The sequence below is a fragment of the Neolamprologus brichardi genome, chromosome 18, assembly GCF_056152115.1.
Source record: "Neolamprologus brichardi isolate AB-2024 chromosome 18, ASM5615211v1, whole genome shotgun sequence".
NCBI classification, from domain to species: domain Eukaryota; kingdom Metazoa; phylum Chordata; class Actinopteri; order Cichliformes; family Cichlidae; genus Neolamprologus; species Neolamprologus brichardi.
The window spans coordinates 222,114-248,698 of NC_142121.1; the positions used below are offsets into that span (position 1 = coordinate 222,114).

The following is a 26,585-nucleotide window of genomic DNA, read 5'->3' on the forward strand; positions in this document are numbered from 1 at the left end:
ATCCTGCTCCTCACATACAAGGTCTTAAATAATCAGGCCCCATCTTATCTTAATGACCTTGTAGTACCATATCACCCTATTAGAGCACTTCGCTCCCGCTCTGCAGGCCTACTTGTTGTTCCTAGAGTATTTAAAAGTAGAATGGGAGGCAGAGCCTTCAGTTTTCAGGCCCCTCTTCTGTGGAACCAGCTTCCAGTTTGGATTCAGGAGACAGACACTATCTCTACTTTCAAGATTAGGCTTCAAACTTTCCTTTTTGCTAAAGCATATAGTTAGGGCTGGACCAGGTGACCCTGAATCCTCCCTTAGTTATGCTGCAATAGACGTAGGCTGCCGGGGATTCCCAGTGAATCAGGCTCAGTCCCTCCCTGATCCTGGTTCTGTTTTAGAGGGAGTTCTTCCGCCTCACTGCGGAGGGGGTGGTGTGGATGTTGGGGTCATCTCTCTGGTTGTTACCTGTCAGTATGAAGCACGTGTTGTGCACAGGTGACATGACGTGAACTGTGTCCCGGTGCTTTCACAGGCTGAAGGTGTGCAGGAGCCCTTTCAGGTAAGTCCTCACAAGTCAGGGAAACTGCTGCCACTCTGTGTTTGTCACCTTAAACAGGAAGTAGAGATAAGCAGAGAAGAACAACATGTTCAGTGTGTGTGACCACAGATACCTCAGTACTACTACCAGCTGGTACTTCTCACTGCAGACGTGAGAGGCCCCGTGTCGGCCGGAGCGAGGGGGGGAGGGGGCCGTTTAGCGAGACAGTTGTTGTCTCTGATATTAGGGAACGTTTGTTGTCATGGATACAGTGGTAGGCAGGCAGTGAGAGTGATGTTTGAAACAGGAAACGATTTGAATGTGTGTAGTTTTGGTTCAGCGTGGCAGGATGACTTCATCCCCCCATCACTCACACTCATTCTGGGAATAAGTGCGCCCCCCTCCAGGTGCACAGACGTCATCATATCTTCAGTGTGTTTAGCTTTGTGACTTTGTTCTTTTTAAACATTTATTTTGGCCTTTTTACGGCTTTATTTTGAAGGCTACAGTGAAGAGTGACAGGAAAGCAGAGGGACGAGATGCGGCAAAGGGCCGCGGGTCGGATTCAGACCCAGGCCGGCCGCTCTCGGCCACGCCCGCTCATCCCACTGCGCTAAATGTGACTTTGGGGATTGTAACCAGGTGTCAGAAAGGCCTGTGGCGGCCAAGCGCTCGTGGCGACGTCACTGAGTCTTCCTATCATCGTGAAGCCGGATTCACCACGTGTTCACCCCCTCATAGGGAACGTGAGCTGGGTTCAGACCGGCGTCCGATGACGCGTTGTTGCCATAGTAATCCTGCTCAGGACAAGAGGACCGGCAGACGCTTGGCTGAGGAGCCAATGGAGCAAAGCTGCCACCTGTGAAGGTCGTCTTTGATTGCTCAGGTAGAAAGTTGTACAATACAAGTCAAACTGCACCCAGATCAGTTTCACACGCTGGATCTGTGAGTCTAACCTGCAGCAGCTTCTGAGACACAGAGCAGCAGAAACCTGAGGAAATGTCACCAACTGCATTCTGGGTAACCTCTCAGGCTGGTTTCACCAGCCCGGGCGAGTCCCGGTGTGTGCTTCTGTTTTCAGTTCTTAGGAGCTCCCGGCTTCAGCCAGCTGATTTCCCCGACTTCCTGTTTGTGGTGTCCGAGCTTCTCTCTTTTCATAGTCCTGTAAACTCCCCCAAACCCCTCAAAACAGCTCAGCACCTACAAAAGGCCTGTGCAGAAGTCCTCTGCTTACATGCTGCTGCGAGTTTACTGATTTATTCAAACATACATGGAAATATCAGCCAATAGCAGCGTTTGTACAACTCTAACCAGCTGTGATGTAAATATTTGTTGTTATTCTCAAGGGTTCGGATTCAGGATCATTGGATTCGGGATCATTGGATTCAGGATCATTGGATTCGGGATCATTGGATTCGGGATCATTGGATTCGGGATCATTGGATTCAGGATCATTGGATTCAGGATCATTGGATTCAGGATCTTTGGATTCAGGATCATTGGATTCAGGATCACTGGATTCAGGATCATTCTGGGGGTCTCACATTCAGGGGTTTTGGTGATGCTCACGTGTTCGTGCTCACTGTCTACTCGTTATGAAACCGTAGCCACTCCTCCAGACAGCTGATGTAACTTCTGCTTTCATACGTCACTTTGTGGTCTAACGGACTGAGAGTGGAAAAAGCGCCAAACAGCGAGACGCACCAGAGACGAAGAGACGCCTGACGGTGAGTCCACGCCTGTCTGTCTGTCTGTGTCTGGTCTTTGTTTCACGGGGAAAGCGGCGAGCTGCAGACTTTGATTTCTGAGCGCAGTGTAAAGATGTTTTTCGCTTCATCATTAACCATCCCATAATAGTCTGGTTGTGAGCAGATCTCAGATCGCCACAAACTGAGATTTCAGATGATGTTTCTGGTTTTAGTGAACAGGAACACGACGATAAATATCTGCTCGTACTGCAGCTTTTTTAATGCGTCAACCTCCTCAGACACGAACTCTTTCATCATTTTTAATTTGTCTTTGGGCTGATTGGGACCTGATGAATGTAAAACACAGAATTACCAGATTTCTGTTTCTGGGAAAAATGAGATCCACATACGACTTTCAGTTTACATTTCAGTAGAACAGCAGCAGCATAACGTCCTCGTAAGTGGATTTCAGGCCCTTGTAGAGCAAAATTGAGTATTTTGGTCTAAATAACCCAAAATGTGACGTCCACATATGGACGCAGGTCCTCGGAGGACCAGGAGACTCACAGACACGTCTGGAGAATTTAAAGTACTCTGGGATCAGTGAAATTATTAATACCACAGTCTTAAATGACCCAAATACTCAAAGTGAAGGTGCTCTGTGTGCAGACCTGTGAGAGATGAAGAGCTTAAACTTGAACGTGGTCAAACTGAGGACTCATTTTTATGCCTGAAACATTCAAACAGTCGAGTTTTCAGTGTTTGAGCACGTGACCCGCTTTAATCCTCAGCTTCATTTAAAGAAACGAATTCTTTAATGTCTGTGAGTTTTACACAACGTTTCACAGCACTTATATTCACCCCAAGGCTTTTATTTTGGTAAAGCTATTGTACGACTCTTATAGTGTAGGATCAGGGCTCAGTAGTACTATTTAAAAGTACAATACAGTTTATCACAGAGTAACTGAGTAAAAGTACTTCAAAGAGTAAAAATGTGTCCTTTGTCCTACTCTGACTAAAAACAACGTGCAGAAAGTGAAGCAGCACAGACATGAGTCAACAGCAACGCCACAAAACATGTGACCAGCGAGCGTAGGAGGAGCGGGGCCAGGCGGCGTTAGCTTGTTCTTTTATTTTGTTTCCTCTTTTTGGAGGTTTTGATTGTGTGAAACTCGCTGCACCTTTTCTAACCGAACACCTGTGTTTGTAGATGGACGACCTTTTCACCATGAATCTGACCTCCATGGATGACATCATCACAACAATGATCACAGAGGTAACGAACCCTGATTATTTATTGATTTATCCAAGTATCAGCAGAGTGCTCAGGCGTGCTCAGGCGTGCTCAGGCGTGCTCAGGCGTGCTCAGGTGTGCTCAGGTGTACTCAGGCGTGCTCAGGTGTGCTCAGGTGTGCTCAGGTGTACTCAGGTGTACTCAGGCGTGCTCAGGTGTGCTCAGGTGTACTCAGGTGTGCTCAGGCGTGCTCAGGCGTGCTCAGGCGTGCTCAGGCGTGCTCAGGCGTGCTCAGGTGTGCTCAGGTGTACTCAGGTGTACTCAGGCGTGCTCAGGTGTACTCAGGTGTGCTCAGGTGTGCTGTCTCTTTCCATCAGGAGCCGTCTGCTTTCAGTCCCTCGGCCACCTCTGACGACTACGACGACTACGAAGAATTTCTGTGCGACCGGGAGTCGGTGCGGGTGTTCAGGAGTCACTATGAGCCACCGCTCTTCTGGATCATCGCCCTGGTGGGCGGAGCCGGGAACCTGGCCGTGGTCTGGATCTACCTGAACTTCCGGCGCCGGCTGAAGACGATGACCGACGTGTACCTGCTGAACCTGGCCGTGGCCGACCTGCTGTTCCTGGTCACGCTGCCGCTGTGGGCGGCCGAGGCGTCGCACAGCTGGATCTTCGGCACCTCCCTCTGCAAAATAAACTCCGCCCTCTACAAGGTGAACCTGTTTAGCAGCATGCTGCTGCTTACCTGCATTAGCGTGGACCGTTACATCGCCATCGTGCAGACCACAAAGGCGCACAACTCGCAGGTGGAGCGCCTGCGCTGCAGCCGTTTGGTGTGCGCGGGGGTGTGGCTGCTGGCGCTGCTCCTCGCCACGCCCGAGCTGGTGTTTGCTGCCCCCGCAAAGGTGGAATCGCAGGACTACTGCCGTATGGTGTTCCCGAACAACCTGGGGAACAACACCAAGATCCTGGTGCTGTCCCTGCAGGTGAGCATGGGCTTCTGCCTGCCCTTCATCGTCATGGCCTTCTGCTACAGCGTCATCGTCGCCACGCTGCTCAAGACCCAGGGCTTCCAGAAGCACAAGGCCATGCGTGTCATCCTGGCGGTGGTGGTGGCGTTCGTTGTGTCGCAGCTGCCTTACAACAGCGTGCTGGTGATGGAGGCGGTGCAGGCCTCCAACATCACCATCACGGAGTGCGATCAGCTAATGGCCTTTGATAAGGCGGGGCAGGTGCTGAAGAGTCTGGCCTACCTGCACGCCTGCCTCAACCCCTTCCTCTACGTCTTCGTGGGCTCACGCTTCCGCCGTGACGTGATGCACCTGCTACGCTGCTGCCGCTGCGTGCCGCCCGTCACCAAGATCCAGCTGTCCACCAAGTCCAGCAGGAGCCCGCTGAGCTCCACCCGAGCCTCGGTGATGTCTGACAGCGAAACCTCGCAGGCGCTGTCGCTGTAGAAACCGTCACCGCGCAACTTCCTGTTTGTGCCAGGGCAGCTGCACCAGCAGACGCCTCGATCGCAGGAAGAGTTTTTAAGAAGCTTTGATTCAACACGTGTGCTGCTTCACCCTAACATCCACCCACAGTCACAGCCCGCTCACCTGAGAACACCTCAGAGCACAGGTGGAGGCGGGGCTTTTACAGTTTTGGGGAAAACAAAAAGAAACCTTTGTAATGAGAATGTAAAACCTCCACATCATTTTCTGAGCCAATTCCAGGACTTTTCCAGGTGTTTCCAGGACTTTCAGGGCTTGCTTGTACAGTAAACATGAAGCTGTTTTTAAATGTGACGTTTTAGCTGCTGCATCAAAGACGGGACCGTCTCCTCGCTGCGTTTGAACAGAAACTGAGCCAAAGCTGAAGTGTGACTAATGCTGTATATAACCCTGTTTGTGTGTGAGTGTGTGTGTGTGTGTGTGTGTGTGTGTCTGTGTGCGTCTGTGTGCGTCACACCGATGTAAATGTTTTGTTTTTCTGAAGTTATGAAAATAAAGTGCGAGAGAAAAACGGGGAAGTTGATGAAACGCTGTCGCACTCTTTTCTTCACATCCTTCCTTCATCCTGTTTATGATCTTTGTTCTGCAAACACACCTCAGCAGCTTCACACAGCAGTGAACAAGTACAACACACACATATTCATCACTGATTGAAGAAAATAAGAACAACCCCAGGTTTCTCTTCAGCACTGTAGCCAGGCTGACAAAAAGTCAGAGCTCTTTTGAGCCAAACATCCCTTTAACGTTAACTAGTGATGACTTCATGAACTTCTTCACAAATAACATTTTTATCATTAGAGAAAAAATTACCAATAATCATCCCACAGATGTAATATTATCTACAGCTACTCTTAGTTCCATTGATGTTAAGTTAGACTCTTTTTCTCCAATTGATCTTTCTGAGTTAACTTCAATAATTACTTCCTCCAAACCATCAATGTGTCTTTTAGACCCCATTCCTACAAAACTGCTCAAAGAAGTCCTGCCATTGATTAATTCTTCGATCTTATATATGATCAACCTATCTCTAATAATCGGCTATGTACCACAGGCCTTCAAGGTGGCTGCAGTTAAACCTTTACTCAAAAAGCATCTCTAGACCCAGCAGTCTTAGCTAATTATAGGCCAATCTCCAACCTTCCTTTCATATCAAACATCCTTGAAAGAGTAGTTGTCAAACAGCTAACAGATCATCTGCAGAGGAATGGTTTATTTGAAGAGTTTCAGTCAGGTTTCAGAGTTCATCACAGCACAGAAACAGCTTTAGTGAAGGTTACAATGATCTTCTTATGGCCTCTGACAGTGGACTCATCTCTGTGCTTGTCCTTCTTGACCTTAGTGCAGCGTTCGATACTGTCGACCATAATATCCTATTAGAGCGATTAGAACATGCTGTAGGTATTACAGGTACTGTGCTGCAGTGGTTTGTATCATATCTATCTAATAGACTCCAATTTGTGCATGTAAATGGAGAGTCCTCTTCACACACTGAGGTTAATTATGGAGTTCCACAGGGTTCAGTGCTAGGACCAATTCTGTTTACATTATACATGCTTCCCCTAGGCAGCATCATTAGAAGACATAGCTACTAGGACCAGTTCTGTTTCAGATGAATGAGTCTGAGAGAACAGACCTCTGTGAGACGCCATCGTCTGATTTTACTCTTGTTTTTACAGCGGGGATTGCAACATGTCTCTTTTCTCTAACCTCAAAATATTACATCACATCCTCTCGAGGCTCAGTGACGGGAGGCTGAGAAAAAGGAAGCTGACCTCAGGTCTGTGTCATGTTCTCATGGATCACTGGGACAAAAACAAAATGTGACAGACAGAGAAGTGAAAACCAGAAAAGCTCGCTGACTGGCACGCCACAGCGCTCAAACGCAAAGGTCAGGATCCTGCTGCGAGCTGAGGTGTTGATCCCAGAGGACAAACAGCCCTCACAGAGGAAGTGCTAAGCCCCGCCCATCACACCGGTCACAGGGCTTTGAACCAAGAAACTGCTGCCTCACTCATTAGTCACGTTGCCCATTCACGCAACACGTGCACGCTAACACAGTCAGTGTGTGTTCTCGCTGTGACCACAGAGCACATGGCCAACATGTGGCCCACATCTGCACTGCCCCTGCTGAACATCTGGCCAACATGTGGCCCACATCTGCAGCTCTGGGCCACAGCTGGGTGTGCCTGACGCCCTGCGGTCGCAGCTGTGCCTCACGTGGGCCAGGAGTCAGGTGCTCTGTGACATCTGGGTCATGCAAACATGACCTCTGGGCCATGAGGGGCGCAGTTACCTGAGCTCTGAGTGGCCAGGTGCTTGGCTCAGTGGCGCCACCGCCGACTTTTTATCTTTGACGTTCTTTACAGATGCAGATCTGAGCGTGCTCAGACCCTGGACCAGAAAGAGTCCACCGCTGGAAACTACTGTCCTATGAACTGGATCTCTGACTGATGATGACTGTGGTGTAAGGCGTGTCCCACCTGACCATTGCAGGTGTTCCTGCTGTCGTAATAAGTCAAGCTCAGTTAGGAGGTCGAGGCTGAGTTTGATCTCCAAAAGCTTCCTCAAATCTGTCCAGAGCAGCTTCACTCACACTGCACACACGTGTTCCTCCAGCTTCAGGTGATATTCCCAGGTACGACACCGTGATCCACAAGCGCAGCTTTCTGTCCGAGGTGGATCTAAAGGAGCAGACATTTGTCCTGAAACCTTTAGACGGCGCTGCAGGTTTCTAAAGGGATGGTTGGAATCTGGACACCAGAAACCAGAGTTCAGATTAAAGGTGTTTGGAAGCTGAAAGTGATGACTGGGTCTGCTTTACAGGTGAAGCTGATGAGACGGCTTTCACCCTCAGAAGTCCAACACATCTTTGAGCAGCTGGGAAACTTTCAACTGCTGCGTTGGCATTCACCACTTCCTGCCAACCGCAAAGCACTTCCTGCTGAGATTCAGCACAAACAATCTGACTAAATCTGAACAGACGGCCCAGGTGTTTCCATGCAAACAGCTCTGTGTTTGCTGCCATGGTAACGGCCCGGCGACAAACACTCGAAGATTACACGAAGCTAAAAACGGCGGGGCCAACAGATGCGAAGGGTTCAGGTCTCTGCGAGAGACGGCGAGGGTAAAACGGCGATGAAGAAGCAGCGACTGCGTCCTCTACAGGAGCACCGCAGAGAGGCCAAACCCTCAGAGCTGCAAACCACTGCAGGACCTCCTCCACCTTCTCTGAGCTTACGGTGGAATGAGGCTGGGAGGAAGCTGCAGTTTGACCAATCAGGAGCAGCGTGTGGGGCGTTCAGCACACATGCAGGTGTAACTGGAACACCTGTGAAGGCCTTAATGCTGAAGCACATCTGCAGGTTCAGGAGCAGCCGCTGCCTTTCAGACCTGAATGCGTCTGCCTCAGTGTACCCCGAGCTCCGCCCACTAAAACCCCTGGAGCTTTAGGAACCCAACGACAACATCTGGCTTCAAACAAGAAACCATGCTGCTGAAACTTTATTTAAACATGGGGATTAAACTTTATTACCTTCATGAACAATAGCGTTGCCTTCATTTTTGTGCTCGTGTGTCATGTTTTGAGGGTTTTCCCAGGAAACATGAAGAACAAGTCTGTTGATCAAAACAGGAAGTTTATTCATCACAGCTGTTTCTAAACTTTATTAGTTCTTTCTGTTTAACAGCAGATATTCTTTATTGATGAGTGATCTGAAACAGCAGTGATGATATAACCCTGATCTGCTCTCTGTTTATAAACAGTGTGTGTGTGCGTGTGTGTGTGTGTGTGTGTGTGTGGGTCATGTGACCCAGCCAGGCTTCAGGACCCTTCCCGGCCCCCCCCTCGTGCTCGCTCTGCTGCCTCAGCTCTTTCAGACTCTTTGTTTCAACAAAAGCTCCAAACACAAACGCCGGCTGAACAAAAGCAGCCATGTTTCCAGAGCAGCCATCCTCGCATAAATCCCGGTGGCGAGCGGGTCTGAGCGGTTTGACACTGGCAGGTGCTGATCGTCATGCCTCTGCCCCGACGCCGCTCATCCTTCCTCGGACAGACGGCCGCCGAGCGTCCACCCTCTGCCTCCTGCGGGAGAATGGGCTCGGCAGGCACCTCTGCCCCTCGCGGCGTCTTTGTAGGCTCCACCCCACCAGCAAGTGTTCCCTCTGGCCTGGGGACGCGGGTGTCACGGCGAGCTCTGGGCATCAGCAGCGTGTTCCTGCAGGGGATGAGGAGCAGCACGACACCAGTGCTGCCCCGAGGCAGCGAGCGAGCAGCGGGGAGCGGTGCGGCGGCGGGACTGAACAGCTGTTTGATGGAATACCGCGACAAAGTGAGAGCGCTGGAACAGCTGAACCAACAGCTGGAGGAGCAGATCCGCCTCTGCCTGGACCGCAAGGCCTCGAGCGCCGGAGCCTGGGGACCCCTCAGGAGGGAGTGGGAGGAGGTTTACAGACAGGTGAGGGTGGAGGGTCTAAACACCTGGCTCCATCGCCACACCGTCCTTCATCCTATCGGCATGCTGCTCTCTGAGGTCAAAGGTCAACTCAGGCCTCTCCTTTCTTAGATCGTGGTGACAGTGACGCGTACGGCCAAACTCACCTCCACGTGCCTCGCCTAAAAAATCCTAAAATACAAAAGTCACCTGAGGCAAAAATGTGAACCTAAAAAGTGTGCACGAGCAGCCGTGCACGAGCAGCCGTGCACGAGCAGCCGTGCATGAGCAGCAGTGCACGAGTAGCCGTGCACGAGCAGCCGTGCACGAGCAGCCACGTTACGTCAGCTGATTGCTCCACAGATAAACATGCTCTGAGGTGTGAGAACAGAAACTAAGTATTCGGTGTTTGAGTCTTGCTGCTGTTTTTATTGGATCACCTGAGATCAGGTTAGGCTGCAGGGGCGTTACACTAAAGGTAACGCGTGGAGATAACGATGTCCCCCGCTGGCTGCAGCCACCCTCAGCTCTGTTTTCCCACACTCTGTGCAGGTCAGTGAAGCCATCCTGGACAACGCCCGGCTGATGCTGCAGACAGAGAACGTGCAGGCCAACGCTGAGGATTTCAAGGACAGGTCAGAGGTCAAACTCACACTGATCAGCAGTGAGCTGAAATGTGGCAGTGATCAGTGACAGACCTGTCAGTAAACAGCAGCGTGAATGTGAAGTGATGGTTTCTTTTGGTCTCAGGTGATCACATGGTGCCCTTGTGTGGCTGCTGGAGGGTACAGCAGACACAATCATCAACCACATTATTCATTATTTTTAAACACTGATCATAGACTTTATCTAAAAAAACAACCCCAACATGGAGCATCTGGTGATCAAAAACCAGCCTCCTGCCCTGTGAGTCTCTCCTCCATGTTGTCCTGCAGCTGGTGGTCCTGGTTCTGCTCAGGAACCAGGACCACCAGCTGCAGGCATAGTGACTGTGGCTCCCCCTGCAGGTTCGAGAACGAGCAGCCGTTCCGTCGGGCAGTGGAGGAGGAGATCAGCTCGCTGTACAAAGTGATTGATGAGGCGAACCTGACGAAGGCGGAGCTTGAGGAGCAGATGGAGAACATGAGGGCGGAGCTACGCAATCTGGAGCACAACCATGAGCAGGTCCCAGCAAACTCTGTTCAAAAATCACCCAATTTAAGCTGCGGCAGCAGATGATGTCACCATTTAGAGAAAGGCTGAAAAACTAAATCTTAGAATTTAAGCTTTTTTTAAGTAAAAAAGGTAGAATAAGAAGAGTGACAGCAGCCACACAGTAGAGCTAGAGTCAGAACTCTGACAGCGGAGACACAGTAGAGTGAGAGTAGAGTCTGAAGTGTGACAGCAGAGACACATAAGAGTCAGAAGACTGACAGCAGCCACACAGTAGAGTGAGAGTAGAATCAGAAGACTGACAGCAGCCACACAGTAGAGCTAGAGTCAGAACTCTGACAGCGGAGACAGAGTAGAATGAGAGTAGAGTCAGAAGAGTGACAGAGGAGACACAGTAGAGTCAGAGTAAAGCCAGAAGAGTGACAGCGGAGACACAGTAGAGTGAGAGTAGAGCCAGAAGTGTAACAGCGGAGACACAGTAGAGTCAGAGTAGAATCAGAAGAGTGACAGCGGAGACACAGTAGAGTGAGAGTAGAGCCAGAAGTGTAACAGCGGAGACACAGTAGAGTCAGAGTAGAATCAGAAGAGTGACAGCAGAGACACAGTAAAGTCAGAAGTGTGACGGCGGAGACACAGTAGAATCAGAGTAAAGCCAGAAGAGTGACAGCGGAGACACAGTAGAGTCAGAGTAGAGCCAGAAGTGTAACAGCGGAGACACAGTAGAGTCAGAGTAAAGTCAGAAGAGTGACAGCGGAGACACAGTAGAGTGAGAGTAGAGCCAGAAGTGTAACAGCGGAGACACAGTAGAGTGAGAGTAGAATCAGAAGAGTGACAGCAGAGACACAGTAAAGTCAGAAGTGTGACAGCGGAGACACAGTAGAGTCAGAGTAGAGTCCAAAGTGTGACAGAACAGACACAATAGAGTCAGAGTAGAGCCAGAAGAGTGACAGCAGAGACAGTATAGAGTCAGAGTAGAGCCAGAAGTGTGACAGCAGAGACACAGTAGAGTCAGAGTAGAATCAGAAGAGTGACAGCAGAGACACAGTAAAGTCAGAAGTGTGACAGCGGAGACACAGTAGAGTCAGAGTAGAGTCCAAAGTGTGACAGAACAGACACAATAGAGTCAGAGTAGAGCCAGAAGAGTGACAGCGGAGACAGTATAGAGTTAGAGTAGAGCCAGAAGTGTGACAGCAGAGACACAGTAGAGTCAGAGTAAAGCCAGAAGAGTGACAGCGGAGACACAGTAGAGTCAGAGTAAAGCCAGAAGAGTGACAGCGGAGACACAGTAGAGTGAGAGTAGAGCCAGAAGTGTAACAGCGGAGACACAGTAGAGTCAGAGTAGAATCAGAAGAGTGACAGCAGAGACACAGTAAAGTCAGAAGTGTGACGGCAGAGACACAGTAGAGTCAGAGTAAAGCCAGAAGAGTGACAGCGGAGACACAGTAGAGTGAGAGTAGAGCCAGAAGAGTGACAGCGGAGACACAGTAGAGTGAGAGTAGAGCCAGAAGTGTAACAGCGGAGACACAGTAGAGTCAGAGTAAAGTCAGAAGAGTGACAGCGGAGACACAGTAGAGTGAGAGTAGAGCCAGAAGTGTAACAGCGGAGACACAGTAGAGTGAGAGTAGAATCAGAAGAGTGACAGCAGAGACACAGTAGAGTCAGAGTAGAATCAGAAGAGTGACAGCAGAGACACAGTAAAGCCAGAAGAGTGACAGCGGAGACACAGTAGAGTCAGAGTAGAGTCCAAAGTGTGACAGAACAGACACAATAGAGTCAGAGTAGAGCCAGAAGAGTGACAGCGGAGACAGTATAGAGTCAGAGTAGAGCCAGAAGTGTGACAGCAGAGACACAGTAGAGTCAGAGTAAAGCCAGAAGAGTGACAGCGGAGACACAGTAGAGTCAGAGTAAAGCCAGAAGAGTGACAGCGGAGACACAGTAGAGTGAGAGTAGAGCCAGAAGTGTAACAGCGGAGACACAGTAGAGTCAGAGTAGAATCAGAAGAGTGACAGCAGAGACACAGTAAAGTCAGAAGTGTGACGGCGGAGACACAGTAGAGTCAGAGTAAAGCCAGAAGAGTGACAGCGGAGACAAAGTAGAGTGAGAGTAGAGCCAGAAGTGTAACAGCGGAGACACAGTAGAGTCAGAGTAAAGTCAGAAGAGTGACAGCGGAGACAAAGTAGAGTGAGAGTAGAGCCAGAAGTGTAACAGCGGAGACACAGTAGAGTGAGAGTAGAATCAGAAGTGACAGCAGAGACACAGTAGAGTCAGAGTAGAATCAGAAGTGTGACAGCGGAGACACAGTAGAGTCAGAGTAGAGTCCAAAGTGTGACAGAACAGACACAATAGAGTCAGAGTAGAGCCAGAAGAGGACAGCGGAGACACAGTAGAGTCAGAGTAAAGCCAGAAGAGTGACAGCAGAGACACAGTAGAGTCAGAGTAGAGCCAGAAGAGTGACAGCGGAGACACAGTAGAGTGAGAGTAGAGTCAGAAGTGTGACAGCAGAGACACAGTAGAGTCAGAAGAGTGACAGCGGAGACACAATAGAGTCAGAGTAGAGCCAGAAGTGTAACAGCGGAGACAAAGTAGAGTCAGAGTAGAGCCAAAAGTGTAACAGCAGAGACACAGTAGAGTTAGAGTAAAGCCAGAAGAGTGACAAAGGAGACACAGTAGAGTCAGAGTAGAGTTAGAAGTGTGACAGTGGAGACACAGTAGAGTGAGAGTAGAGCCAGAAGAGTGACAGCGGAGACACAGTAGAGTGAGAGTAGAGCCAGAAGTGTAACAGCGGAGACACAGTAGAGTCTGAGTAGAGCCAGAAATGTGACAGCGGAGACACAGTAGAGTGAGAGTAGAGCCAGAAGAGTGACAGCGGAGACACAGTAGAGTCAGAAGAGTGACAGCGGAGACACAGTAGAGCCAGAAGAGTGACAGCGGAGACACAGTAGAGTCAGAGTAGAGCCAGAAGTGTGACAACACAGACACAGTAGAGTCTGAGTAAAGTCAGAAGTGTAACAGCAGAGACACAGTAGAGTCAGAGTAGAGCCAGAAGAGTGACAGCGGAGACACAGTAGAGTCAGAGTAGAGCCAGAAGAGTGACAGCGGAGACACAGTAGAGTCAGAGTAGAGCTAGAAGTGTGACAACACAGACACAGTAGAGTCAGAATAGACTCAGAGCACGTGTGGCAGGTGTGATCTCCCTTCAGCTGGCTAAGGTCATGTGAGCTGCCTTCCTCTCTGAGCAGGATGTGCGGATCCTGTACAGTCAGATGGCGGGACGTGATGTGGACGAGCCCGACGCGCCCATAGAAACCAGTCTGGACCAGATCTTGGCCTATATCAGGAGCCACTGGGAGAAAGTGATGGAGAAGAGCAGGGCTGAGACTGACACCTACCTGGACTGTAAAGTAAGGTCCTCTCACCTGCACAGGTGTGCCAAGGTGTGTGTGTGTGGGCGTGTCTGACCTGTGGCTGTGTGTGTCCTGCAGGAGGCACAGTGCGTGAGCAGCAAGCTGAGTCCAGAGGAGGAACAGGTGGAGGCGCTGAAGGCTGAGTGCAGCGACACAGGCTGTAAGATCCAGAGTCTGCAGGCGGAGACCGAGTCTATCAGAGCCCTGGTGAGCCACAGCAAGCAAGATCTGCACAGATCAATAACCTGATCGAGTTCCCACTAACTGGTTAAATACACTCTCTGCAGAAACGCGGTCTGGAGAACTCGCTGAGCGACGCCCGTCACTGGCACGACATGGAGCTCCAGAATCTCGGCTCAGTGGTGGCCAAGCTGGAGGCGGAGCTAGCCGACATACGCAGTGAAATCGAACAGCAGCGTCGCGACTACGACACGTTGCTGAGCAACAAGCAACGGCTAGAGCAGGAGATCGACTTGTACCACGGCATCCTGGATGGCGAGGAGAACCGCTTCGAGACGCTGTGAGTCGTCGACACAGAACACAGGCATTACCAGAGCGCGGCGCTATCAGCGCACACACCTGCTAATCAGCAACATCCAATCAGAATCCTCTCAGCAGTCACATCTTTTTGTCTTCTTAGATACAGGGAGGGGGGGGGGCTTACTCTAAAGGTCAGAGTGCCTCGTACACTCGGTCATGTGACCAAGCATTCACGGGAGCGTGTGATGGATTTCCCTTAAATTTTATTAAAATGAGGGTTCATACCTCAACACAGAGCAGAGGTCAGAGGTCACAGCAATGATGTCACAGCATTCTGCCTCCTGCTACAGTTTGTAGAAAACATATTTATATATTTGTGTCAGTGTTCATAAATTCTCACAGGAATTTCTGTTATTACTTCAGCCCACCTGCAGGGGGTGGGGCCATACTTTGGGACTGATGTAGACGTTTCCAGAATCAGCTGATGAATGATGTCGTCACTGCGAGCAACACGAAACATGAATTAGACTCAGTCTGACTGTTAAAGGAGATTCTGGGTAAAACTAACACAAACACTTACCTTTCCAGGTGTTCAGATCTCCACTCAGAGCCCGAGGGAGCTGCTGCTCCAGACTCCAGGAGCAACCCTCCAGGATCTCCAGGACCTGCAGCACAGTGACCCCAGAGGAAAGCCTGAGCAGGCTGACCCGGTCTACCTGTGCAGGTGTGGAGGATGCTGGAAGTGCAGTGTGCGTTTCAGCTGCTCGGTGTGGACGTGACGTGTTGTAACGGTCTTCAGGTGAACCTGCCGAGAACACCTGAGGACCCATCTGAGCCCGACTGGACCTCGTGTTGCTCTGTGTTAATAAAGGTGAATGTGACGGTGCATTCAGGAGCTCCTTGTTTCTTTCAAACTAAAATAAAGGTGTGAGAATGACGTCAGCGTGTCACAGAACGCCCCTGACTATATTCAGAGCTCCCGCCCTCCAGCCGGCGCTCACAGCTCCGAAGCATCAACGCCAACTTTGCGCAGGAGTGAGCACATCTCAGCCCGTGGTGGTGCCTGTCATTTTGTGTGAGGGTGGCGCCTCACAGCGGTGCAGTGATGGCTGACGGCCTCGCCAAATCCCCCGGTAAGAACCGAGAGGAAACAAAGTTTCTGTAGGAGGTTCCTGATAGCGAGGACATGACTCCGCCCATCCCCCGCCTGAGAATAAACCTTCGTTGAGGATCAATAACTGATTCAAAGAGAAAATAATAAACTATTTAAAATGCAACGCGTTCTGACAATGGCGTCGCCGCAGGTCACTGAGAGGGCAACAGGTCATTTCCTGGTCTCCGCCCCTTCCTGTCCCGAAGCAAACATGCCCAAAAACACAAAGTTGTGCTAATTTATTGCTTAGATGTCAAAATCAATAACTGATTATTGTCAGAAACAAAGAGACAGAAATAAACTTTATTAACCAAACTTCTCTTTATTGATCCACAACAAAACAAATCAATCATAAGTTAATCAATACAAATAAAACCCACTGATGATGAGGCTGAGCGTCCAATCAGAGATCAGCAGGAAGTAAACAGTGACTGACGGATTCTAAGCACGGAGATCAATGACACGGTCGACTGGACCGCTCTCTGCAGGCTGCGACCAATCAGAGTGCGATGCCCCCAGAGTGCGCTAAACTCCGCCTCCAGCTGTTCAACATACATCTGTCTACTGAGCGTGCTCCATCGCTTATCCGCTGACGCAAATGCAGATGTCGATAAGTGAGGGGGCGTGTCCAACACGGCTGGCACAAAGATGCCACACCCCATCCAGCCAATCGCCCTGGAGGGGCGGGGCAACCACCACACGGACTTCATTGGTTCCTGCAGTATGGGTGACACTTTGACGAGCGTTGCATCAGCCGAGCAGCAGTAGGTATCTGCAGCCCGCCCGTGCATCGCAGCGAAAGAAACGACTGCACGCTACATGACATCACTTCCTGTGGAAAGCTGGAGAACCATGTTTTGTCACGTGACAATGAGTTTATTAATATCTCTGGGGGCGCAACACGCTCCTCAAACGAGCTTCCTGTGCAGCCTGCAGAGGGCGGGGCTCCTGTGTTGCTGGCGTTTTGTATTGATCGCTCCTATCGATTACAGCTGATCGACAAACAGTTCGAGAAACCGTTAAGGAAGGACTTCCTGTCCGAATCAGCAGCTTGGTTTGTTTGGGAGGAAGCCACTTCCTGTTGCTTGTGTCCATCCAGTAAGAAATCAGTAATCAATAATCAGTAATCAATCGTTCCACACACGCTAACAGAATAACGTTAGCAGCTAGCCTCTGCTGCTAGCTCTACAGTTTTTCCCATGATTCCGCAGGTGCGGCGTCATGTTGCAAGCCTGAGCACAGCCATCGTACCGATAAAGCTGCAGGGACGCCGCCGCGGGGTGTGCTCCCGCCTGCCGCCGTCAGTAAATCACGAGTCCTCGCGCTGTGATAGGTGGTTTAGGCGGGCTGCAAGGGGATGCAGCCCACGCCTACGCCCCCCTCGTGGCACACCATGGGCGCCATGAAGGACCAGCGGTTCGTGTCGGGGTTGTACATCTCCACGGAGCTGAGATTGGATTGTCCGTCGTACCCGCCTACGGCGTACAGACGCCCCGACGTGGACACCAGGGACACCCTGCTGCGCCGCGTGTTCATGGCCACCAGGAGGCTCCACTGTCCAGATGCTGAGCTGAACACCTCGGCGCCGCTCAGGAAGCCCGAGCCATCATACCCCCCCGCCACGTACATGTGGCTGCCGAGCGCCGCCGCCCCATGACGGCATCGCTTATTCAGCATCGGTGCCGCCGGGTGCCAGCGGTTAGTGTGGTGGTTGTAGTACTCCACCTGCAGGGGCGGAGCAAAAACACAGAGATAAACAGACGTGTAAAACTACAGGTGACGTTTCCAACCCTCCGTTTTGGGCTCCGCCCTAAAACTCACTGTGTTGAAGATCTGCAGACCGTCATGGCCGCCCGAGACAACGATCCGGCCATCAAAAACCGTCACGCCCGCGGCGCTGCGGCTCGCACTCATCTCTGTCACCACAGTCCACCTGGAGAGAACATAAGCACCGCCATGTTAACGAGGACGCCGACCTGAGATCTGAGCATGCTCAAGGTCACGCGGCGCTGTTAGCGTGATGCTCGGGTTACACAGGATTAAGCATTTAAGGTGGAATGAGTCCTCACCTGTCTGCTTCCGGGGAGTAGCACTCCACCGAGTTCAGAGACGACTTTCCATCGTAGCCGCCGCACACAAAGATCCGCCCATCGATCACGACCGTTCCCATGGCGCTGAGGATGACAACACAGCTCATTACATCAGCGGGTTTATTGATCACAGCGTCTGTTGGAGTCAAACTGTTACATGTTGTCATTGTGTTACATTGTGTAAAGTCTTAGTTCAAGCAGCAGGATACAAGTTTCCCTTGTCTCTGAGCACCTGTGCTGGACACACTGATCGAGTATCGATCAGCGTATTGATCAGAGTGTCGATCAGCGTGTCGATCAGTGTATTGATCAGAGTGTCGATCAGCGTGTCGATCGGCGTGTCGATCAGTGTATTGATCAGAGTGTCGATCAGCGTGTCGATCAGAGTGTCGATCAGCGTGTCGATCAGCGTATTGATCAGTGTATTGATCAGAGTGTCGATCAGCGCGTCGATCAGCGTGTCGATCAGCGCGTCGATCAGTGTATTGATCAGAGTGTCGATCAGCGCGTCGATCAGTGTATTGATCAGAGTGTCGATCAGCGCGTCGATCAGTGTATTGATCAGAGTGTCGATCAGCGTGTCGATCAGCGCGTCGATCAGCGCGTCGATCACCGTATCGATCAGCGCGTCGATCAGCGCGTCGATCACCGTATCGATCAGCGTGTCGATCGGCGTATTGATCAGTGTATCAGTGTATTGATCAGTGTATCGATCAGAGTGTCGATCAGCGTATTGATCAGAGTGTCGATCAGCGTATTGATCAGCGTGTCAATCAGCGTATCGATCAGCGTGTCGATCGGCGTATTGATCAGTGTATTGATCAGTGTATCAGTGTATTGATCAGAGTGTCGATCAGCGTGTCGATCAGCGTGTCGATCAGCGCGTCGATCAGTGTATTGATCAGAGTGTCGATCAGCGCGTCGATCAGTGTATTGATCAGAGTGTCGATCAGCGTATTGATCAGCGCGTCGATCAGTGTATTGATCAGAGTGTCGATCGGCGTGTCGATCACCGTATCGATCAGCGTGTCAATCACCGTATCGATCAGCGTGTCGATCGGCGTATTGATCAGTGTATTGATCAGTGTATCAGTGTATTGATCAGAGTGTCGATCAGCGTGTCGATCAGCGTATTGATCAGTGTATCGATCAGTGTCGATCGGCGTATTGATCAGTGTATTGATCAGAGTGTCGATCAGCGTGTCGATCAGCGTATTGATCAGTGTATCGATCAGAGTGTCGATCAGCGTATTGATCAGAGTGTCGATCAGCGTGTCGATCAGCGTGTCGATCAGAGTGTCGATCAGCGTATTGATCAGCGTGTCAATCACCGTATCGATCAGCGTGTCGATCGCCGTATTGATCAGTGTATTGATCAGTGTCGATCAGCGCGTCGATCAGCGCGTCGATCAGCGCGTCGATCAGCGCGTCGATCAGTGTATTGATCAGCGCGTCGATCAGTGTATTGATCAGAGTGTCGATCGGCGTGTCGATCACCGTATCGATCAGCGTGTCAATCACCGTATCGATCAGCGTGTCGATCGGCGTATTGATCAGTGTATCAGTGTATTGATCAGAGTGTCGATCAGCGTGTTGATCAGTGTATCGATCAGAGTGTCGATCAGCGTATTGATCAGTGTATCGATCAGAGTGTCGATCAGCGTATTGATCAGAGTGTCGATCAGCGTGTCGATCAGCGCGTCGATCAGTGTATCGATCAGAGTGTCGATCAGCGTATTGATCAGAGTGTCGATCAGCGTGTCGATCAGCGTGTCGATCAGCGTATTGATCAGTGTATCAGCGTATTGATCAGTGTACTGACCTGCGCTGGCTGTTCATGCTCGACACACGCGTCCAGCTGTCCGTCTCGGGGTTGTAAACTTCCACCGTGCTGAGCCGTGATTGGCCGTCGTATCCCCCAATGGCATACAGCAGCCCATTAACGACGGCCACACCCACCCTGCTGCGAGCTGTCCTCATTGGCTGGCAGCGCTCCCAGAAGTTTCCAATTGGATCGAACACCTCGACGACATTTAAGGAGTCACCTGCGGGAGAAGAAGAGTCCGTCAGCTGCGCGGAGCGTGCAGACACGCTGCCTCAGGTGAGCGGCGTACCTGAGCTGTTGAGGCCTCCCACCGCATAGATGAGCCCTGTGATGGACGTGCAGCACCTCTGCCTGGTTTTAAAGGTGGGCAGGTGAGGGCGGCGCTCCGGCATCAGGTGGAAATCCTTGGCTTCATCCACCAAATCCCTGACAAGAAACACAGCTGGGCATTAACCCCGCCCAGAAACGATCACACAGGTAAGACGTGAAGCCTCGCTGCGTCTCACCTGCACTTGTGGCAGCAGCGTATGAGCTCATCCTGCTGGACGCGGTCCGACAGGAACTCGGGTCGACACAGAGGAAGTCGCACCTTTGACAGCAGCTCGGGCAGCAGCGTCTCCCTGCGGTCCTGGTCGTGATGGACCCACGCCAGCACCGCCTCGAACACCTGCACAGGTACCAGAGGAGCACCGTGGGAGCATGAAGACAACGCGTTTAATACAGGAGCTCATTTTTCACGCCCGCCGTGACTCAAAAGGCGAGCCTTGGTATGTGGCACACCTGTGACAGGTAACCCGCTAAAGCTCGCCAACGGCTCGGTCGACCTTTCTGAAGGACACCTGACAGCCGTGACCCAATCACCTGTTCCTGAAGCTCGCCCCTACACTCTGCGAGGGCGGAGCTTAGCAGCCTGCTTTTATTTTTGGTTTCCTCTCTCCTGACTGCTCTCTTCCTGTCACTCGGGTCAAAGGTCACCGTCTCCCCCGATGTGCTCTACCTGCACAGCTGTGACTACGATGACGTCACAGCTGTTCTCTGATGCTCCACGCCACCGCCCTCAGCTGAGGCGACTCACCTGCTCTTCGGCCTTCACGTTGAGCTCGTCGCAGCCGACGAGCTCCAGCAGCTCCTCCGTCCTGAGGCCCAGGAACTCCTCCGACAGCGACACCTCCACAAAGTGCTGGTGCAGGAAGCTGTTCGCCGAGTCGTACAGCGTCGTGCACATCATCGTCTCGGCGAACTGACGCACGCCGAGGCAGTTCTTCGGGTGTAACCTGCAAGCAAACATGCCATTAGCTCGCCTGAACGTAAGCTCCAGGGAGCGTGCGATCTGAGCGTGTGCGGCAGGGCGGGACTGACCTCTCCTGCAGGAAAGAGCAGCAGGCGTCTTTGACATTCTGAAGCTGCAGGAAGCTCGAGCCAATCAGGAGAGACTGCACGTTCTGCTGGTCGATGGCGACGTGCCCGCTGTACGCGAAGTTTATCAGAGCCTCCAGAGCGCTGCAACACACCGCAGTGGTTACTATAGTTACTATGGTCACACAGTTACTGACGTTTTGTTAAATCAATGAAAATATTGCAGGAATGCAGCGAACACGACGGACCGCCATCCTGAGACGCTGACAGAACAAACGTGCGTTACATCAGCAGCACAGCGTTGAGCCTGCGTCACTCACTGACCTCAGATCAGTGACGTCTGTGCTTCATGTTCTGTTTTCATTTATACAGTCGCTTCAGGGCGCTTTATACTGTAAGGTCGACGCTACAATAACACATGCAGAGAAAACCCAACAATCACATGACCCCCTATGAGCAGCACTTTGGCGACAGTGGGAAGGAAAAACTCCCTTTTAACAGGAAGAAACCTCCAGCAGAACCAGGCTCAGGGAGGGGCGGGGCCATCTGCTGTGATTGGTTGGGGTGAGAGAAGGAAGACAGGATAAAGACATGCTGTGGAAGAGAGACAGAGGTTACTAACAGATATGATTCAACACAGAGAGGTCTGTTAACACATAGTGAGTGAGAAAGGTGACTGGAAAGGAAAAACTCAATGCATCATGGGAATCCCCGGCAGCCTACATCTATTGCAGCATAACTAAGGGAGGATTCAGGGTCACCTGGTCCAGCCCTAACTATATGCTTTAGCAAAAAGGAAAGTTTGAAGCCTAATCTTGAAAGTAGAGATAGTGTCTGTCTCCCGAATCCAAACTGGAAGCTGGTTCCACAGAAGAGGGGCCTGAAAACTGAAGGCTCTGCCTCCCATTCTACTTTTAAATACTCTAGGAACAACAAGTAGGCCTGCAGAGCGAGAGCGAAGTGCTCTAATAGGGTAATATGGTACTACAAGGTCATTAAGATAAGATGGGGCCTGATTATTTAAGACCTTGTATGTGAGGAGCAGGATTTTGAATTCTGGATTTAACAGGAAGCCAAAACAGGAGAAATCTGCTCTCTCTTTCTAGTCCCTGTCAGGACTCTTGCTGCAGCATTTTGGATTAACTGAAGGCTTTTCAGTGAGTTTTTAGGACATCCTGATAATAATGAATTGCAGTAGTCCAGCCTGGAAGTAATAAATGCATGAACTAGTTTTTCAGCATCACTCTGAGACAGGATATTTCTAATTTTAGAGATGTTGCACAAATGGAAGAAAGCAGTCTTACATATTTGTTTAATATGTGCGTTGAAGGACATATCCTGGTCAAAAATGACTCCAAGGTTCCTCACAGTGTTACTGGAGGCCAAGGTAATGCCATCCAGAGTAAGAATCTGGTTAGATACCATATTTCTAAGCTTTTCAGCGCCGAGTACAATGACCTCAGTTTGATCTGAGTTAAGAAGCAGAAAGTTAGTGGCCATCCAAGTCTTTATGTCTTTAAGACATTCCTGCAGTTTAACTAATTGGTGTGTGTTATCTGGCTTCATGGACAGATAGAGCTGGGTGTCATCTGCATAGCAGTGTGAGTGGATGCTATGTCAGGGCTCCAGAGTGCGACTTAATTTCTCAATGGTGCGACTAAAAAAATGCTGTTCAGTACAAAAAAAGTCTCTCCAACTCCAAAAGTCTCCGTGTGGTCAACAACAGACACACATTACGCCCCTATCGTGGTCTAAACCAATCAGAGATAGTCAGGGGCGGGACCTCTCTGATTGGCTGTGGTCCTTCGTGTGTACGTTTGAAAGAGGTGAGCAGCTCGAATGAAGCGATATCGATTCATTCAATCCTGAATCGACTTTTGTATTTAAACACCAGAACCTGAAGTCAGAGCTCACAAAAACAGTAAATGAGCCGGCGCCAAAAACTGATTTACAATGTTTGTGTTTTCATGTGTAACATGAATGCTGCTAAACAGACTTCGGTGAGCAGGTCTTACAAAGGGGTTATATATAAAATATAAAATTTACCTGCTTCTCAAGTATCTTTGTAACGGTGTTCTTGTAATCACATTATAGTCGACCGGGTCGCTTTTGTCCACGTAAAAGATTTTTACAGAACATTTGTTGCATTTGTTGCAGTTTCTGTTGTCCTCTTGGCCAGAAAACTCTTAAAAAAGACGTTTTTAAAGTCAACCATTAAACTGCATAAATAAACTGTTTGGTTTTAATTTAACTGCCTTCCAACAAGAAAGTCTCATTTCTGCTGTTTAATAACGAAGAAACGTTACAAGCTCTCAGCTGTGTCTGTAATCAAACCTCTTTGCTCTGCTTCCCTTCAGCAGCACCAGTTCATGTTCACATTCATGGTTTTCTTCAGTTTCTGTTCTACTGCAGAATATTTTCAGGTTATCTGCTATAAAAAGCCAGAACAGGAACATCTGCTTCATGTTTTATCCTCAGTGACACAAAGCTGTGATGCTCACACCTCTGATGAAGTCTCACAGCTTCGTTTGTATACATGGATATAACTGATAAATGATCAGAATTATAATATTTCTGTCTGAGGCTAAACTGAATCAAATCGAATGGATTATATGAGTCAGTGATGCCCAGGCCTACTGAGCAGCCCAACAGAGTGGATGTAGCTGTGGGAAAAGATGACAAGAACAACTGGTAACTTTTTCATTAAAGCCTGATCCGTCTGAAGTTCACAGCCAGCTCTGACACGGAGCCATCAACCTCTGAATGCTGAAAAAGCAGCAGTGTGTCCAGCAAACAGGTCGTCAGAGGAGCCGATGTGATGATTAAGTTTAACATTGTCTACAATATTACCAAACAGTGCCAACACACTTTAAGCACAAGCACAAGATTGTTAGTTAATCATTTACAAATCAATATTGTCTGTATGGACAAAAGCGCACACATAAAACTGCAGTGTTCATCGATTTGGGTGAAAATTTAGGCGCACCAGTGCAACCGTGACAAAAAGTTAGTCTAGAGCCTGGATGTCTTCTGCTGCCTAGGGGAAGCATGTATAATGTAAACAGAATTGGTCCTAGCACTGAACCCTGTGGAACTCCATAATTAACCTCAGTGTGTGAAGAGGACTCTCCATTTACATGCACAAACTGGAGTCTATTAGATAGATATGATACAAACCACTGCAGTGCAATACCTGTAATACCTACAGCATGTTCTAATCGCTCTAATAGAATATTATGGTCGACAGTATCGAACGCTGCACTGAGGTCAAGAAGGACAAGCACAGAGATGAGTCCACTGTCAGAGGCCATAAGAAGATCATTTGTAACCTTCACTAAAGCTGTTTCTGTGCTGTGATGAACTCTGAAACCTGACTGAAACTCTTCAAATAAACCATTCCTCTGCAGATGATCTGTTAGCTGTTTGACAACTACTCTTTCAAGGATGTTTGATATGAAAGGAAGGTTGGAGATTGGCCTATAATTAGCTAAGACTGCTGGGTCTAGAGATGCTTTTTGAGTAAAGGTTTAACTGCAGCCACCTTGAAGGCCTGTGGTACATAGCCGATTATTAGAGATAGGTTGATCATATATAAGATCGAAGAATTAATCAATGGCAGGACTTCTTTGAGCAGTTTTGTAGGAATGGGGTCTAAAAGACACGTTGATGGTTTGGAGGAAGTAATTATTGAAGTTAACTCAGAAAGATCGATTGGAGAAAAAGAGTCTAACTTAACATCAATGGAACTACAAGTAGCTGTAGATAATATTACATCTGTGGGATGATTATTGGTAATTTTTTCTCTAATGATAAAAATTTTATTTGTGAAGAAGTTCATGAAGTCATCACTAGTTAACGTTAAAGGGATGGTTGGCTCAAAAGAGCTCTGACTTTTTGTCAGCCTGGCTACAGTGCTGAAGAGAAACCTGGGGTTGTTCTTATTTTCTTCAATCAGTGATGAGTAGTAAGCTGTTCTGGCTTTGCGGAGGGCTTTCTTATAAAGCAACAAACTATTTCTCCAGGCTAAATGATGATCCTCTAAATTTGTGACACGCCATTTCCTCTCCAGATTACGAGTCATCTGCTTTAGGCTACGTGTTTGAGAATTATACCACGGGGTCAGGTACTTCTGATTAGAGACCTTAGTTTTCACTGGAGCTACAGTATCCAGAGTCGTACGTAGTGAGGAGGTGAAATTATTAACAAGATAATCGACCTCTGTTGGGGTAGCGTTCAGATAGCTGCTCTGCTCTGTGTTGGTACAGGGCATTGACGATGATAACAGTGGCTGGATTATATTCTTAAACTGAGTTACAGTCTGACAGTTATAATTCTGCTCTCAGACATCTGTACAGGTGTGAGCGTACCTGGGGTCCATGCCCTGCATCAGGATCTCATCCTGTTTACACTCCACCATGTCGTTGGTGAACATGGCGTGGAAGTACGGGATGGAGGCCGCCAACACGATCCGGTGAGCGCTGAACTTGTGATCCCCGACCTGAGGACAGACACACTGATTAACACACTCACCTGTTACTCACCTGTTGCTATGACGATAATAGAAAACTGAAAACAGCTACGTCTGAGGGATGTGCCCTGAAACACTCACCACTCCTCGCTAGTCAGCCAATAAGACTTTGGCTTCACAGCAAGCCCCACCCCCCACTTATCAGGTAAAACAACAAGGTGATCGCGTTCCTTCAGCCTCTGAAACACACGCGTTTCAACAGGAAGTAGATTTCAGGGTTCAGCATAACTGACGCCATCGATGATGTTTCCACTAGCTTCAGCTTAACGTGCAGCCAATCAGATTCCTTCATCCAACCAGCCAAGTCTGCCTGCATCATTGAATCCGTCTGACTTCCTTTTAAACTTCTGCAGGTCACCTGAGAGTGGACAGGTGAGAACGTGCACTTGCAGGACACCATTTGTCCTGGGAGACTCAGTCCTACTGAGCCGTTAAGAGGATCAATGCTGAGCGGCAGGCACAGGACGCAGCACAGGTGAAAACGTTCCTCAGTTGCACCTGAACACCTCAGAAGCACACCTGGATCATGTGACGCTGACAATGAGCACCACGCTCTATTACCTGCTACCATAGAGCCAGCCCAGATGGGGAGGGGTGGAGCCACTGAGAGCTTCTTCCTGCTGTAGGGGTTAGGGCTAAGGCCCCGCCCCTCCCTCACCTGGCGGACATGTTTGGGACAAAGAGAAATCACGTGTCTGCTCACCTGCTTACGCCACAACGCTGCTAAAAGGCTCCGCCCCTTCTGTGCTGCCTGAGCTCAACTGCGCACGTCACACAACTTCTACCTTCCTCCAGGTGGATTACACACCTGACCTCCAGCCCTGGCGTTACGAACTGACCGCTCTGACCGGAAGCCGCCTCGCCGCCTTGCCCGTGGGGCTCCCAGGCAGTTCATAGCTCAGCCCATGACGTCACTATCTGATAATCCGCGTTAGCTTGTTAGCATGCCTTAGCTTACTCTGTTAGCTTGGAGGCTAATGTCAGCCTCGCACGCCGCCTCGCTCACCTTGAGCGTGACGTCACAGAGTTTCCCCTGACGTCGGATCTCCTCCATGACGACATAACCTCGTGCCGGCAGGTCGTGCACTGAGAAGTGGACCAAATCCTCGAGCTCTTCGCACAGGACGTCGCCCATCATCAGCGGGAGCGCGCGGACTGGACCCTGCGAGCCGCCGTACCCAGCGTCAAAGCTGCTTTCACAATAAGAGGGATCACTTCCG

General features: G+C 49.9%; 3 protein-coding genes across 5 annotated transcripts; 2 read left to right on the forward strand and 1 right to left on the reverse strand.

The window, feature by feature from the left end:
- Nucleotides 1–1,816: 1,816 nt before the first annotated feature.
- ccr9a (chemokine (C-C motif) receptor 9a) lies at nucleotides 1,817–5,460 on the forward strand. The gene is made up of 3 exons (XM_006807004.3): nucleotides 1,817–2,256; nucleotides 3,428–3,493; nucleotides 3,829–5,460. Exons 2-3 carry the CDS (start codon nucleotides 3,428–3,430, stop codon nucleotides 4,906–4,908), a joined length of 1,146 nt encoding a protein of 381 aa, XP_006807067.2. The 5' UTR covers nucleotides 1,817–2,256; the 3' UTR covers nucleotides 4,909–5,460.
- Nucleotides 5,461–8,945: 3,485 nt separating this feature from the next.
- On the forward strand, nucleotides 8,946–15,299 carry bfsp2 (beaded filament structural protein 2, phakinin). Of its 2 annotated transcripts, none has more exons than XM_087831878.1 (7): nucleotides 8,946–9,401; nucleotides 9,930–10,012; nucleotides 10,385–10,541; nucleotides 13,769–13,930; nucleotides 14,012–14,140; nucleotides 14,221–14,453; nucleotides 15,002–15,299. In XM_087831878.1, exons 1-7 carry the CDS (start codon nucleotides 8,961–8,963, stop codon nucleotides 15,090–15,092), a joined length of 1,296 nt encoding a protein of 431 aa, XP_087688004.1. In that variant the 5' UTR covers nucleotides 8,946–8,960; the 3' UTR covers nucleotides 15,093–15,299. The 2 variants fall into 2 exon arrangements, with proteins under 2 accessions (XP_087688004.1, XP_087688003.1); XM_087831877.1 differs by having other exon boundaries at nucleotides 15,010–15,299.
- Nucleotides 15,300–15,868: 569 nt separating this feature from the next.
- klhl18 (kelch-like family member 18) lies at nucleotides 15,869–26,544 on the reverse strand. Of its 2 annotated transcripts, none has more exons than XM_006807002.3 (10): nucleotides 26,372–26,544; nucleotides 25,205–25,335; nucleotides 20,841–20,981; nucleotides 20,557–20,755; nucleotides 19,988–20,148; nucleotides 19,771–19,907; nucleotides 19,479–19,701; nucleotides 17,636–17,740; nucleotides 17,388–17,499; nucleotides 15,869–17,291 (listed from the first exon to the last, which is right to left on the reverse strand). In XM_006807002.3, exons 1-10 carry the CDS (start codon nucleotides 26,501–26,503, stop codon nucleotides 16,905–16,907), a joined length of 1,728 nt encoding a protein of 575 aa, XP_006807065.1. In that variant the 5' UTR covers nucleotides 26,504–26,544; the 3' UTR covers nucleotides 15,869–16,904. The 2 variants fall into 2 exon arrangements, with proteins under 2 accessions (XP_006807065.1, XP_006807066.1); XM_006807003.3 differs by lacking the exon at nucleotides 26,372–26,544 and adding an exon at nucleotides 26,069–26,345.
- Nucleotides 26,545–26,585: the final 41 nt, after the last annotated feature.